Source organism: Palaemon carinicauda, chromosome 17 (assembly GCF_036898095.1).
Source record: "Palaemon carinicauda isolate YSFRI2023 chromosome 17, ASM3689809v2, whole genome shotgun sequence".
Taxonomy (NCBI): Eukaryota; Metazoa; Arthropoda; class Malacostraca; order Decapoda; family Palaemonidae; genus Palaemon; species Palaemon carinicauda.
The window spans coordinates 42,370,619-42,387,411 of record NC_090741.1 but is presented as its reverse complement, the minus strand read 5'-3'; the positions used below and the strand labels follow the sequence as shown (position 1 = coordinate 42,387,411).

Sequence of the window (16,793 nt, the reverse complement as noted above, 5' to 3'; positions counted from 1 at the left end):
TAGGCTGTCACATGATTTCGAAATCTGTATTTTCTTAATTAGTTTTTATTCATTGTTAACAAGTAGTGCTGTGTACCATTTTATTGGTTAGAGGATGGGGATGGCCATGGTACCAATTGAATGGAATTGTCTTTGATTTTCTACATTTGAAGAATTTGTGGTTGTGTAATTTTGAATTTTGTGTAACCAAGTTTCCTTCTGAATATATTTACAGTAACAAAAACTTAAGTTCATATGATTTTTTTTTGAATAAACCGAGTGGAATTTATGTGCAAAAACAGTAAGTAAAATTGTAGGATACTTCATATAAAATGAAATCTATCTAAATTGAATATGCATCTTATAGTGCATATATTTCTGGCACTTTGTCTTATAATTTACTGAGTACTATCAGAGGTTTGAAGGTTGCTCATTAATGGCAGAGGCAAGGAACAAGACAATGTCTTATAGACTGACAATATACAGTATTATTATTATTATTATTAATAGCCAAGCTACAAACCCAGTTGGAAAAGCAAGATGCTATAAGCCCAAGGGCTCCAATAGGGAAAACTAGCCCAGTAAGGAAAGGAAATAAGGAAATAAATAAATGATGAGAACAAGTTAACAATAAATCATTCTAAAACAGTAACAACGTCAAAACAGATATGTCCTATATAAGGGATTTTGACGAAGGAAAAATCTATTTCTGGGCGAGAGACCTGTGCCGCCCAGTGAAATGCTCCTTATGCACCATTTCAAAGGAATATAACTGCTAATATTACCAGAGAAAAAATGTAAAGGAATGCTAGGTTGAACTAGCTCGCTCACCTAATGGTGTCGGTATAGACTGGGGCGAAATACCAGAGGTCTCGTACCATTTAGATTTCTCCTCTTCGAAATCCCCCAATAGTGAGGTGCCGTTCAACCTCCCCTGCCTCGCAGACCAGTACTACTAACTCAACCCACGCTTGCCCAACACTCCTTTCAAGCACCTGTTTGATTTAAGTCCAAGTTTTTTATTTCGTGTGTTTCATTGGATTTATCATCAACTTTCTCTCGATGGCCGATTCCCAAGATACCCCATCGAAGTTAAGTACCTTATCCATGAGTTTTTAACGAGATTGGGCAGTGTCATCTTTGTTTTTATTATTTAGAAGTGTTTATATATGAGCGGCGTCCCCGTTCTTTCTTTCGCCTCTGCCCTTTGTCTCGTTAGTTCGTCCGTCTTTTATATTCGTTCGATCCTTTAGGAGTTTTTTCCTTATATTCATTTAGTACACCAACTTTATGCTTTCATATAGCATTTATTTTATGTTATCCTATGATATCGGTGTTAGCGTTTCATCAGGAGTAGGTTATGTTGGTATGCCTGCATTCGTGCATGTTGGTGGATAGCGTCAACATTGAGATTGTTTCGCTAGTTCTAGGAGCTTTAATTTCGACCATCTCACTTATTATTAGTAAAACCTTTTGTTTTATTACGCTCCACCTAGTTTTACGTTTGGTTCGAGTGGGACTCTCGCGTATTTTGTTGTTTTTACTGTTCGATCTACCGCTTCAGTAACTAGGTTGGTACCCCTGCTTTCCATCTGCTGATGGCGTCATGCTTCCTCCCCTACCACTCGCCCGAGTCCCTCTCTCGCCATATTTTTTCTGCATGCCTAACCTTACTTACGTGATTTCGCTTTTATTTCATTAATTATTTTTATGTATTTGTGCATTGATATTATATTTATTGCTTACTCCGTTATGATCATATTTTTGGGATTTTCATGTCATGATTAGGGGATCTCCAGTTGGTAGCCCTGTCTACCACTGCGCACTGGCGATTTCCCTGTACCATTACACCCCCCCCCCCCCAACAAGTTGGGGAGGTTATTCCATCCCCCCCCCCTTCAGTGTACACCCTTCCTCTCACTCGATGGTTGTTGGTTATGATTTACGGGTCAAGTATGCTTGTACCTCAGTCTTCCATCAACGTTCCGACATATTGAGGACTGAGTATACCAACGGGGTATGACTTAGTCTCATTCATTCATACCGGGCGGTTTCGTCTCCCCCCTCCCGTCGCCATCGGTCGGGGAGGGGGAAGGCCGGGACCACCGGGGACTATCACACGTGATTAGTCGGTATATCTGCACCTTGGTGTAACCTTGCTTTTAATTACGGTTGTTAGAATGAGCACTTATATTAGGAGTGTCCTCCCCTACGGTACCTCATGCTATTATCGTCCGTATAGGACTTATTATATCCCATAAGGGAAAACTAGCCCAGTAAGGAAAGGAAATAAGGAAATAAATAAATGATGAGAACAAGTTAACAATAAATCATTCTAAAACAGTAACAACGTCAAAACAGATATGTCCTATATATATAAACTATTAACTACGTCAAAATCAGATATATCATATATAAACTATAAAAAGACTCATGCCCAATCATAATCATTCTCTGATTCATATATTGTATATCTTTAGTCAGAAAATATCTTTACTGTCACATTCAAAAAAAGAAAAAGAAAAAAAAAAAAAGACTTATTACTGACGATCGCCCTTGCCGTGTCTAAAAGTATCACACAAGGTATGGTTTAGAAATATCATCCCCTAAAAAAGTTTTGCTAGGGAGCTACATAAATTCTTTTCCCTAATAGCTTAAAGCCTTATTGCTTAGGGACTCCCACGACCAAAGATCTATCCCTCAAACCCAATCAGAATTTTACTTCGTTATTGGCTCAAACTCTTTGAGAATCCTCACACTAAAGATGTAACCCAGTCACTATAGAGAATGTGACTGATGAGTTTGAGAACAAAGATCATCAGCATTGGCAACAGTAACCATTTAGACAATGACTACGAGTCCATTGTTATCGTCTTACCAACTTAGTAGCAGAAATTGGTTTTTCATGACTGGAATAATGACAGAATCTAGATTAGTTGTCCTAGTCCAGGGTGAATTGAGATGGAATTGAAAAACTTTCATCTTCAAGCACTGCAGTGGAATGAATTTCTCTAAGGAAGCCATAGTTCATAATAGCCTCATCCACATCTGAACCAACTTGGCTTTGATGTTTTGAATGCTAGTAGCAAAAGGATAAAGGACTGGATCCACTTCTCTGATGGAAAAACCAGAAAAGGTATTGTTGCTACTTTTATTATCATTCCAAAATATAGAATTGTCTGAGTCAGGAGAGAGACTTTTTTTTTAAATTGACCAGGATCCCCAACTGATCCAACAACCTAAGTAACCATAGCCATTGAACTTGAATCCTCTTTAATAAATTGCTCATAATTAGCCAATCTTCCAGTTACAAAAGAGCTCTTAGTCCCAGTATCCTTAACTATTTTGAGATGGGGGCCGATCATTCTGGAATTAAGATGAATTAATGTCCATCTGAGAGGTCTGTTGAAAATTTCCAACTTTTTTTTCTTAACCATCCTCAGAACTGCATAGGGTGTTTCCTTCGAAAACTGTGTGAGCACTGTAAACTTGAGGGATGAGACATTTATACCTTGTCTCCAACCCCCTGGACTTTTGGGGACTAGAAATTATTGGTGATAAATACAAGGGAAAGGGTGTGATTTCTTCCATCACATCCTTCTCTAGAAGGTTTACAATTTCTAGTTGTAAAATCTTATTGTTTGCTGTATTGCTGAGATACAGAACTGGTTTCTGGGACAAGGGAGGATTTGATGTTAGAGGTATCCGGTAACTTTCTTTAACCACTGCTAGCACCCATGTATTGGGATGAAAGCTTTCCCAAATGGGATAGAAGTGTGAAAGTCTTCCCTAACTGGAATTTGCTTGGAAGGACCGTCACACTGTTCCCAAATAAGGTTTTGGACTCCAGTTGGCAACTCTTCCAGAACGTCTACTGTAATGGACTTTGATTTTCTACCACTGGAATTAAAGGGCCTCCTTGTTTACATTTCTGAAATTAAGAATTCTTAGAGGAAGATTTCAGAACATCAGTTTGAGTTCTGTTCAGTAAGCAACCACTTCATCTATTTTTACCATGTCTAACACAAGCCCTGAAATAATTTATGCCCGTTTTTGTCTCTCGGAGACTGATACTACCATAGAAGCGCAAAACAAAGGGAGATTTCTCTTTAGAAAGACTAGCAATAATACAAATCTGCAAGGGAAAGGAATTTGAGCAAACTTCTTAATTAATTACCCATTAACATCATCTCTATAGTCAACCAATTTGAACAACCTAAATTTAAAGATTTTCATTTATGAGGTGCAGTGATTGGCTCAAGACAGGAAATAAAATTGAAATCTAAAACAAGATTAGGTAACTTCTAAGTCTTATAAAAGTCAGCCTTTCTCTGAATCTGAGACAATTTATTGATTCTATCCATCAAGAAATTGGAGAACTGAAGAGTATAAACAGTTTTGGAGGTATTTCAACTTATTAGGATGTTTCTCAGCCAAAAGGTTATGTAAGCTTTGAAAAGGAGAGACTTCTTCACATTTAAGGTGTTCCTACTCCTCTTTCTGTACAGCAAGACGAACTGAAGGAAAATCACCAGATGAACCAGTTGTTTACATTTGGATATGGGGCTACTACGCATGAGTGCAGAGGACTCGTTTGGGTAGTAGGTGTACGAGCGCCTATATTTACACATTAGGATTAATCTGCAATGAGCTATTGGCCGAGCTTGCAAGGAAATAATGCGCTTTGTCATCCGAAACGTGATACAAACGATCCACTTTAGCTAAAATTTTGTTCACCTTATCGGGGCCCAAGGAAATCATATGATCTGCCATGCCATCCGCATATGTAATATGGGATTGTTTAAGAGCACTTACTTTAGTGAGTGGATGGTTATTAGGATCCAGACTACCAACTGTGTCTTCGGCCTCACAATCTAGTTGCCTGATAGAGTGACTAGGATCACTGGAATGCAAAGGTTTAGCAGCAGAAGGGTCTAAAGTAATTGAAGAATTTGAGGCTCTGCAAGAGTTTCTAGAATTTTCATAATGTCACTAGACTCAACCTAAGAAGTTAGGTTAGTTTTGGCAACTGGGCAGGTAGAATCAGAATTACCACTTTTATTATTATTATTATTATTACTATCCAAGCTACAACCCTAGCTGGAAAAGCAAGATGCTATAAGCCCAGGGGCTCCAACAGGGAAAAATAGCCCAGTGAGGAAAGGAAATAAATAAATGAAGAGAACAAATTAACAATAAATCATTCTAAAATAAGTAACAACGTCAAAACAAACATGTCATATATAAACTATTAACAACATCAAAAACAAATGTCATAAATAAACTATAAAAAGACTCATGTCCGCCTGGTCAACAAAAAAGCATTTGCTCCAACTTTGAACTTTTGAAGTTCTACTGATTCAACCACCCGATTTGGAAGATCATTCCACAACTTGGTCACAGCTGGAATAAAACTTCTAGAGTACTGCGTAGTATTGAGCCTCGTGATGGAGAAGGCCCGGCTATTAGAATTAACTACCTGCCTAGTATTACGAACAGGATAGAATTGTCCAGGGAGATCTGACTAAAGGATGGTCAGAGTTATGAAAAATCTTATGCAACATGCATAATGAACTAATTGAATGACGGTGCCAGAGATTAATATCTAGATCAGGAATAAGAAATTTAATAGACCATAAGTTTCTGTCCAACAAATTAAGATGAGAATCAGCAGCTGAACACCATACAGGAGAACGATACTCAAAACAAGGTAGAATGAAAGAATTAAAACACTTCTTCAGAATAGATTGATCACCGAAAATCTTGAAAGACTTTCTCAATAAGCCTATTTTTTGTGAAGAAGACACAGACCTTATATGTTTCTCAAAAGTAAATTTACTGTCGAGAATCACACCTAAAATTTTGAAAGAGTCATACATATTTAAAGAAACTTTATCAATACTGAGATCCGGATGTTGAGGAGCCACCGTCCTTGACCTACTTACAATCATACTTTTGAGTTTTGTTAGGATTCAACTTCATACCCCATAATTTGCACCATGCACTAATTCTAGCTAAATCTCTGTTAAGGGATTCACCAACCCTAGCTCTACATTCAGGGGATGGAATTGATGCAAAGAGAGTAGCATCATCTGCATATGCAACAAGCTTGTTTTCTAGGCCAAACCACATGTCATGTGTATATAGTATGAAAAGTAATGGGCCAAGAACACTACCCTGTGGAACACCGGATATCACATTCCTATAATCACTATGGTGCCCATCAACAACAACTCGTTGAGATTTATTACTTAAAAAATCAATGATAATGCTAAGAAACGACCCACCCACTCCCAACTGTTTCAGTTTGAAAACAAGGGCCTCATGATTAACACGGTCAAAGGCAGCACTAAAATCAATGCCAATCATACGAACTTCCCGACCACAATCAAGGGATTTCTGTACAGCATTGGAGATTGTAAGAAGGGCATCACATGCTCCAAGGCCTTTACGAAAACCAAATTGCAAACTAGGAAATATATGATTACCTTCAGCAAACCTATTAAGACGTTTTGCCAGAAGACGTTCAAAAACTTTAGATAATATGGGAGTTATGGAAATTGGGCGGTAATCAGTGGGACTTGAGCTACCACAAACACATTTACATAGAGGAGTAACATTACCAATTCTCCAACTAGTGCTAAAAGCTCCTCTTCTTGCTAAATTGCGCAAAATAACAGATAACTTTGGAGCTAAGAAATCTGCTGTCTTTATAAAAAACAAAGGGAAAATACCATTTGGGTCTACACCTCCATAAGCATCAAGGTCCACCAACAGAGCTTTAATCTCACGAGATCGAAAAGCTAAACTAGTTAGTTTAGCCTCAGGAAAACAGGAATGAGGAAGTTCAAGTTTTTCATTACTCTGTTTACTGTCAAAAACATCAGCCAAAAGGGTTGCCTTTTCCTTTGGACAGTGAGTGACTGAGCCATCTGGTTTAAGTAAAGGAGGAACTGTTGCATCTACACCGAAGAGTGCAGATTTAAGGGTAGACCACCATTTATGTTCCTGAGTTGTACCAGAAAGTGTTTCTTTTATGGTTAAATAGTACTCCTTTTCAGTTGAGGCATAAACTCTGAGCAAAAGCTCGAAGCTGAGTATAGTTGTTCCAGGTCAAATCTGATCTGTTACCCTTCCAAAGTTGATAGGCCTCCTGCTTTTCCAAAAAAGCACGTCTACAATCATCATTGAACCACGGTTTGTCCTTCACTTGGTACCTTAGCACACGAGAAGGGATACGCCTATCAATTATGTTGACTAGATTCTCATTCAAAGGGACAACAGGATCTACACTATTATATAATTGTGACCAATTCAAGCACATAAGATCATGTAAAATCCATTCCAGTCTGCTTGGGATTTCATATAAATTTTACAAGAATATGATATATCAGGGACAGGCTGCTCAGTCTTCACTAATAATGAAATCAAAGCATGATCAGATGTCCCGACTGGAGAACCAACCTTACTAGTTATAATAGAGGATACACTGGACTTCCGATGAAATATAACAAAGGAAGCCATATATGTCAAGATCTTTTGAATCTCATCACAATCAAAACTGTTTAATCAAATCATCGGTAAATCGAGGTCACTGACGTACGCAGATTGAGTTTTGCCTCCTTTTTTAAGTAGTTTGTGGAAACTTTGTCTGGACAATTGTAACAGTTTGACACCTTAGCTCAAATATTCAAAGGAATTGTGCATTTTGTGATGCAAGCAGCAATTTTGGAATGTGTATATTAATATGTTGTAAACATTTTTAAATATTGGGCCACTTTAAATTCTCTCTTTATGTCTGCCATATTGGATTTCAAAATGGCCACCACTTGAAGTCTATGTTTGCTATTATTTTTGAACATAATAAAGCTATTGACTTTATTCTGCTACCTAAATATATGTTTTGCGGGATAGGGAATCCAATGGTACCAATTGCCACTTAGTATGGTCTATCACAGTCTGTTATATAATTGTATTTGGGAATTATCTGGGCAAATATTGGATTCAACACACTACTTTTGAAAGAATGATTTTATTGAATACTGACATGCTACATGGTCTAGTATCTGAGGCTAGGTATATACCGGTGCTGAAGATACGTGTACATAAATAATGTCATGTTGACGAGGTCAGCATTGCGAGAACTCGGCTTTATGCAGCTGTTAGGTGTCTCAGGTAGCCTGATCCAGTAAGGTGTGTATTGTCATTATCTAGATCTTGACGAACCCCAGTTGGTTGGTGGAAGGAGCTCTGGTGCTGGTAGCAGTATCTGCCCCCCACACATGTCCACCTTGATACACTGCCCTCTTGACATGTTCATTTAGAGCTGCCTTCGTTGGAGAGACAAGGTGCACACCGTTCTTTCTTACGGAGAGTTTTCTCTTGGCCTTGTCAACGTCTGTGCATTTGCTGGTTCGGTCATACAACAGGATCATGAACCTCTTGATGATGCGCGTATCATCGTCTGGTATATCGCACTGTGCAGAGGACAACAGCAGCAGCACCTCAATGAGTTATAGCAGTACCTTCCAGATCTCCCACGCAGTCTTCTTGTCATGTCTAGCAAAACTAGACACAGTGTCGCATCCAGTTAGTCCGTGGAACATTTGCATGATCCTTCTCTCGTCCCAACCCTGCTGCTAGTTATTGGAAACTCTGGCCTGATCTGAAAGGCTGCCACAGTTTGTCTTCTGATTTCAACTCTTGTGCCAGGGACACTGCCAGCACCACAACATTGGTGTCTACAGTCCGTATGAGTGTTGCTTGGTGTCCATGCTGGATTGTGTCAAATGCAAGCGGCAACATCCGAGTGTCACTTTCTTTATGGTTACATGGGGTGAGTGAGAGTAGATCTGGCAGTACTAGCTTGCAGAGCACTGCCGCCTCTCCATCAGTAATGACGAGTTGCTTATCCTCTTGGTAAAGCATCAAAGCTGCTGAGAGGAACCGGAACAGCTTGGTATATTTTAGGTCCACTCGTAGATAGTTCTGCCCGTTTTCTTGTATGGCTGCGGTAGCCACCATGTCTCTGCACACCTTGTCCCCACTTTGCACGTGCACTACCTTGCAGGGAATCAGCAAGGTAAGTATCCCAGACCAAATCCCAGGCGTGACACAGTTTGCAGCTTTGTGGGTATATATGGGAAGAAGATTTGTTGTGCATATTCTTCAAAGGTCTTTGATGCAGGTGGCTTCAGCATCTGGATGATGGCTACTCCATCAAGCACAATACAGGTCATTACAGGAGTCTCTGTCTCTGCGTCAGAGACTTCTTCCAAGCATATGACATCATTCGTGGTACCAGTACACAGACTTCCATCATCAGACAGTGCAGGAGGACATGCCTGATTCCCGTGATGAAAGAACGCTGCAAGGTCTCCATCCCTTGTCTGATAGCCAATATACAGGCGTGCGAAGAATTCACGGTCATTCGTGATGAAGGCGAGCTGTTGCTGACCTTTGCTCAGGCTTGTTGGAGTGTATTATGATGAATGGGGTAGTCCACTGCCTTTGTTTTGCCCAACAGACACTCTCTGGTGAAAGCCTCAAACTGGTCTTGGCCAATCCTCTTGACATTCATCACGGTTTCAATGGTAGTAGGACCTGTAATCTCCTTTGTGTCCAGTTTGAGTTCTTGAATGGGTTGCCCGTCTCCTCTATGACACTGACGAGAGAGCAAACATCTTAAACAGATTAGGCTTGTACACTTGGCGACTGATCATGGTGACGTCCGTCTGCTGTTTGCTGTTTCCAGTGTTGGTTCTAATCCTGGAATTGCAACCATCCAATGACGTAGGACACTAGGGTTGTCAGTGAGTCCAACTGCTCCATTGTCTCCTATGGTGCAGGCATTATTCTTTTCATGTGCTTGGTCAATCGGGATTGGCGAGAACACCCTCTGTGTTTTCTGAACGGTGAAATGTCCTAACACCCTCTGTGTTTTCTGAATTGTGAAATGTCCTTCCCTGAATTTCCTGGCTACATCTTTGTGTTTGGTGGTGAGTTTGGCCATGTCCTTTAGGTGCATAGGTATGCACGTAGCATAGTGGGTGTGATCCAGTGCGTGGAACCAGTGCACCACCTCTGTCAGAGCATTGAGATACATCATGAATGATTCCTACCTGAAAGAACGTACATACACTAGAACCAACAGTTGTAGTTCCGATATGGTTGCCCAGTAGAAAAACTGGGGTATGTTTTCTCCCCTCTGGCAACACCAGTCTTCAAACAGAGGAAGTTCCTCTATATCACTGGTTTCTCCCAGACAGTAGTGGATGTTTGCAGGATGTACAGTGCTGCTGCAGTCACTTGATGTGGTCTTCTTGTGTGCAAGACATGCGATGCTCGCAGGAATGAGTCTGCTGTACCTGTTGTCAGAATCTTTGCTTCCACAAGTGCTTGCACCCAACCACTCCTTGCTGCCAGTCCCCCAGTGTTTTCAGTGTCACCATCTCTTTGTGGAGATCACCAAACATCACCACTATCTGGTCTTCACCTTAGCTCTCTGGCCACTTCCACTGTATCTGTTTGGCCAAAGCAAACAGTGGCTGATCAAAGGTAACCACTGGTGTCTGTCCAGGATTCAGGTGTCCAAACACCAAACATCACCACTATCTGGTCTTCACCTTAGCTCTCTGGCCACTTCCACTGTATCTGTTTGGCCAAAGCAAACAGTGACTGATCAAAGGTAACCACTGGTGTCTGTCCAGGATTCAGGTGTCCACAGCATTCTTCATGACGTCCGTTGAGTGCCGGATCTTGGCCACTGTGTAGGTACTCTCAACGGAGAGTGGAAGCAGCGATGTTCGGCCGATGACTTGAGCAATTGGTGGCTGTCAGCTGGTATGAAATGCAGACCAAGATGTGTTGTCCTCCTGGATTGCTTTGCATTGCCCAGCCATTGGTATTTTTCATCAGAGTGCTGTTTGAAGTCTCCTCTAGTCAGTGATACCACTGTAGCAGCTGGGACTGGCGACTTTCTCTGACCGTTCATCCCCTGATCCTCCAACAATGACGATGCTCCGATCCACTCCTTCACTAGTGTAAGATGGATGTTGTATCATGGAGATAGTGGTACCATGGAAGGATTCCTTAGAGGTTGTTGCACTGGGGTTGTGATCTATGTTGTCTACAGTGGCAGTTATGAACACTTTGCCACACATTTTCGGAGCACAGACCACTCGTTCTCTTTGAAACTGTTGGGAGACATTATTACCCATCTGTGCTGAGAGCTGGAGCATTCTATCATATGAGATGCTCAGGCCAAAGTGTGACACTCTGTCGACCAATTCCTTCTTGCGGGTATGAGCATGCGGCATTATTCCTATGTATATTGGAAGTGGGGTCTCCCGTGCAACACTGTGCCTGGCACTGGTGGATGATTTGGTGCTACGTGTTCACTTGTGTTTATGCTGTTGAACTTCAGTATTTGGGCTGTGAAAATTGCTGCAGGGTTAGTGCCTGCCATCTTTTTTGATGTTGGGTCCCTCTAGGATCAAATTGACTAGGGCAAGCAGTAACGGTGGCACAGATTCTTCTTGAAATCCTTCATGGAATCCTGTGAAGGGCTTGGTTTCTCCAAACATGTACGGCAAACAATCTGTGCAGCATGGGCAAGATGGACTGCATCACTATCACTGTACAGCACGCAGGCTTTGGCAAGAGCAGCACTGACATATTCTTCAAGTGCCATCAGGATGTCTCTCCTCTTGGTGAATGCCCGCAAGTCAGGAAACTGAGTCTGCAGTCTCTGTTTGAGTCTTGTGGAGTGGACTCTCGTGCCCACCTGGACTCCTAGCTGTTCCATTTTGGACTTATAGAGTTGGACAAGGTCAGTGAATCAGAATACTGGTGCCTTCTCCCCCTCTTGTCTCGTTTCTTCAATGTAGAGGATGAGTTCAGCCAAGACAAATTACAACATTTCTTGCTCTGGGTGTGTGTTCTGTGATCCTGTTGACTGGACCTTTCTTGTGTGATTGTAAAGTCCTATCAAGCAACTTAGGTGATACTGGGCTTCCAACGCTGTCATGTCCCCACCACTGAAACGGCCCAGGAATTCTGTATCACCAAGAAGGGTTGCAGAGACATCCACCCATCTGTTTAGTTGGAATGTTGTAGCTTTGCAAAGACTCATCCCCAGCAGGTTGTTCATAGAAGAGAAGTTTCTGGGACCTTCTCTATATTCAATGAGCGTGAATGTAACGGTGCGTTTGCATGCACCTTGTTTCTCATCACTCTCACCTTCTTTCTTGAGTGCTCTCGTTTGTGCTCTCTGCAGTTTGGCGTTGTTGTATTGGAGCCTGTGTGTCTGATGATATTTTGCACCGTGTGCAACCATCGCAGCTTCAATGCCATTACCATCATCTAGTCTTTCCAGGTGAAATTATCATGGAAGCTCACTAAATTTGACCAAGTTCTCTGCGAGTGAACTGTACCCACTCCCAATGTCCTTTCTCTTTGATTGGTCAGTATCTCTGTCCTTTTTTTTTCTTGACATATGAGGCATAACTTGCAGTCAGTTGTGGTGAGGTGCGGTTATGTTGATGAAGTTCGCTCACCAGCAGCAGTATCTTGTCTGAAGCTCTTGGACATGGTAGAACTGTCTCCCAAACCTGTAATGAATAACATTTCTGTTGTCACCACTACTGTCAACAATATTACATTACTGTACTGCAATAACTACCACTAACAACACCATCACCACCACGTAAACATACATTTAGACACCAGATTTCAAGTCAGTAGCTGCATTCGACCCAGAGGTAATCACAAATGTAATTTTTATGTGGCGACCATTTTGAAAGTCAATATGGGAGCCAGTACTGGACAATATCAAGTGGCAATTAGTACCATTGGATTCTTTGCCCCCAAAACACATTTTGAAACCATATTCAAGTCAATAGCTTCATTATGTCCAAAGATAATAATAAACGTAGATTTCAAGTGGCGGCCATTTTGAAATACAATATGGAGGACATAAAGAGAGAGTTTCAAGAGTCCCAATATCTGAAAATGTTTGCAAGATATTAATTTACATTTGTGCCAAATTTGGTGCTTGTATCACATAATGCAAGAAAAGGTTTGCTATGCTGTCTTACTATAATAAGTATGTACAGTACCATGAAACACTCAACCTCACTGGTCGTAGTGCCCGCCTTTTGTCCCAAATTTTTTAATCTATTTCAATATAATCTGCAATTGTGTCACATCAACTTTATTATTTTTGTAGTTCTATATTTTATTTTTTATTTACAATGTGTAAAAATTTTTCTTCTTTTTTAGAAAATAAGGCTGTTGGTATTATGAAACCTGGACACACTTTCACCATTGAACCAATGATATCAGAAGGTAAGTAGGAAGTTCTCTTTACATAATAACAATTTTGAAGGATAAGTAAGAGGGGCTCATGATGTAATAAAGTATCATGTACGTATATGTATACTGTTCTGTATAGAACTACAGTATAATCAAATTAATAATCTTTAAATGGCTGCTTTATAATGTTTCTTCCCCACTAAAGCCTTTTATTGCTTGTTCTCATGTAAAGTAATTAAAATTTTCCACCCTTGAAGAGGCAGGTCTATCAGTTTCCTAAGAATTAAGTTCCTCATTTTAACTCCCATCTGGCTTTCTCTAAATGAGGTCATTATGATATACAGTACTGTAAATTCATTTATCAAACATATGCATATTGATTCAACAATGAATGATCTTATCAGGCACTTGGAAAGATGAACAGTGGCCTGATAACTGGACTGCGGTGACAACTGATGGAAAACTCTCGGCACAGTTTGAGGAGACTTTGCTCGTCACGGACACAGGGGTTGAAATCCTTACTCGGCGCAGAGAAAAGAATGGCCAGCCATATTTTATGGATTGAGGGTAGTGTACTGAGGAACAGCTTATGTAAGTTGGAGGATGCACCATCTTGCACTGTGCACCACGAAAAGGAGACCAAATGTTATCAGTTTAGGAAGAATTTTACACTTCAATTATGACATTTATGAGAGATTTACCTTTTTACATTTTTAGTGTACATCCCTTAATTGTGGAGGCCACGATTACATTTCATCCTGATCCCATAAGTTTTTAATTAATATATTAATTTTTTTTCATACTGAACACCAGTAAGGGAGGTTTAGAGACGAGATCAAGACAGCCTCTTTTAGATCAACTGAATGCTGAATATTTATCATTTCATTTTCTTGGGGTAACATTGTGTATTATTTGAATAGTTATCATTACTTCCAGACAGTATTTTTAAAAAAAAAATAATTTACCGAAATAACGTGCACAAGTGCACACGTACTTGAATAAGTCAAAAGAATCCATAATGTGGAAATCTAACTTTTGAATTTCTTGCTAGTGTTTTCTGTATTCATAGGAAATAAAAAGCCAAAACAAGACCAACAAAAAAGAGAAAAAATACATTTACATCACATACGTATTCTCACTGAATTATTTCAGCCAAGCCGTGAAGGAATAAAGTTGTTGTATTAGTGACAAGGGAAGCCAGTATAGTGTTGCATATAACATTGTTTGTCACTGAAGTGTATAAGGCTATGATTATGCAATATGTATGCTAATTGTGAATAATTATTTGACAATTTTGTTTTAGTTCTTTGAAATATCGATGAAGATTGCCAAGTCATAGTTGTTTATTTTCTCAATTATTTCGAATATCTTATTCATGTTTTGTATATGGTCTCTGAGCTTTTTATTTAACGTTTTAAAATTTTAAATGGTCAGATCCAATATAAGGTAGATGTAGAAAATAGGGAAGAGCATTTTATTTTTTAACTGGCTGATAAATATCTATTTAGGTACTCTGAATGTGTTAGAAATTTGTTTAAATTTTAGAGTTAACCTTTTCACCTTCTGTTATATGTCGCATTTTATAGTCACCAGGAGTACCTTTGAACAAATGCCTTTTTGAATAATTTTTTTTTTCTTTTTTCCCCCTCTAACGTAACAGTTTGCATCACATTTTTAGTCAAGAAAATTACTAAAGTCAGATTTAGCAGTATGATTCAGAAAGCTACCGATTTATTATCAATAAAACAAACAATACAATACAGATAAATTTGGGTTTATGGAAAATTTGAAAAGTGATAATGAGCTTAGTCAACTAATTTGATGAGGTTTATTGCAGTATCTGCCCCAGGTCCTTAAAATGTACTGTTTGCTTTCAGTTGTATCGAGAGGCTGATTTTAGATATTCCATTATACTCCAGAAATGAAACTTCTGTTGTGATAATCTTTACAATGTTTTTTTCTTTCATGTTATGTAGTAATTATATGAATGCCTATTACAGCTCCTGAGGAAAAGCATTTGTACTCAATCAGATTAACGCAGACCTATTTTGCATTAAAATATTTTGTAAGCATCTCCCAGTTCATGTAAAGTATTTTCCTTGTTCCATTGTACGAGATATACCCTTATTTAAATATATTGTTTGAATACCACTTGTTGATATGATTCTTCTGTTAATTTAGTTTTTTAGTGGTTTCTTGTCTGGAAAGATTTATATTGCTTTGGGGGTAAAGTACAGCTCATTGCCATAGTTTCATTAAAAAAGATTTTGTTTCAGAAGAAAAACAGAGCAGGTTAGAACATTGGTATAGGACTCCTGATGCAAAATGTCTTTTAAGTGTGAGGGTAAGTATACTGCATTGTATATTTGCTTGTAAAACTTCATTTTTATGATATCCTGAAACACATGTAGCCGAAAACCATGAAGCAAGAGCTTAACAGGAAGATTAAAAATCTATGACTGTTTATTGGTCCTGTGAAATTAAAACATTTTTTACTGGACTTTGCTGCTTATGCAGGTCCAAACATAGATATTTCCGATTGGTAACATCTCTGCCTGGTGATCACTAGACTGGGACTCGAGTCCCGCTCAAACTCGCTAGTTCTTTTATTATCTGCAACCCACCCATCCTTGAGCTAAGGAAGTGGGTGTTCGGATGAGCCTGTAGGTCTACCTGCAGAGTCATCCGCAGCCATTAGCTGGTCGTAGCTTGGTTAATGATCATATGAATATATGGTCAGTCTCTAGGGCATTTTCATGCTGGCTAGGGCAATATCCCTGTTATTCATGAGGCCTATAAAGAGGAGGTGCAATTGTTGGACATTTGGTAATGTTACTTCATTAGATAAGTAAGTTTGTAATAGCTCAAGCCCTGCAGATTACCACTCAATTTCTATAACTTATATTCTATATATATATAAGGTTTTTAAAAGTTGGGTCAATTCATCTAAAGCAGGTATGCTGAAGGTAATTATCTTTTCCCAAGTTTGTGTTCGGCTTTGGCAAAGGCATCAAACCATGTGATGCCCTTCTCAACAATTTCCAATGTTGTAGTTGTTGATAGGGATGTGATATGTGGTGTTCTTAGCCCATTACTTTGCATGCTATATCCTATATTTATAGTATGTGCTTTTGCCTAGAAAACAAGCTTGTTTCATATTGCATGCTATATCCTATATTTATAGTATGTGCTTTGGCCTAGAAAACAAGCTTGTTTCATATGCAGATAATCTATTCTCATATTAATTCTGTCTTCTGAATGAAGACATTTGGATGCCAATTCCCTCAAAAAAGATATGGCTAAAGTTAATGCATGAGTAATGAGGTTGAACTCTGCAATGTGATTAGGTCAATGACCGTGACTCATTGTTCAGATCTTTGGATTGATAATGTCTTTTCAACTAAATCGTTTAAAATTCTGTGTGATTATTGTTTATAAATCTAATTTTAAGAAACACATCCAGTCGGTTTCATCTTCAATTTCATCAAAACTAGCCAACT

General features: G+C 39.3%; 1 protein-coding gene across 1 annotated transcript in view; it reads left to right on the top strand.

The window, feature by feature from the left end:
* The window catches only part of LOC137656699 (methionine aminopeptidase 1), a 41,186-nt gene extending 25,742 nt beyond the window's left edge, over window positions 1-15,444 (top strand). Inside the window, exons 8-9 of the mRNA XM_068390905.1 lie at window positions 13,261-13,326; window positions 13,698-15,444. Coding sequence (XP_068247006.1) covers window positions 13,261-13,326; window positions 13,698-13,858 — 227 coding nt within the window. The 3' untranslated portion in view covers window positions 13,859-15,444. The remainder of the gene's footprint in view (window positions 1-13,260; window positions 13,327-13,697) is intronic.
* Window positions 15,445-16,793: the final 1,349 nt, after the last annotated feature.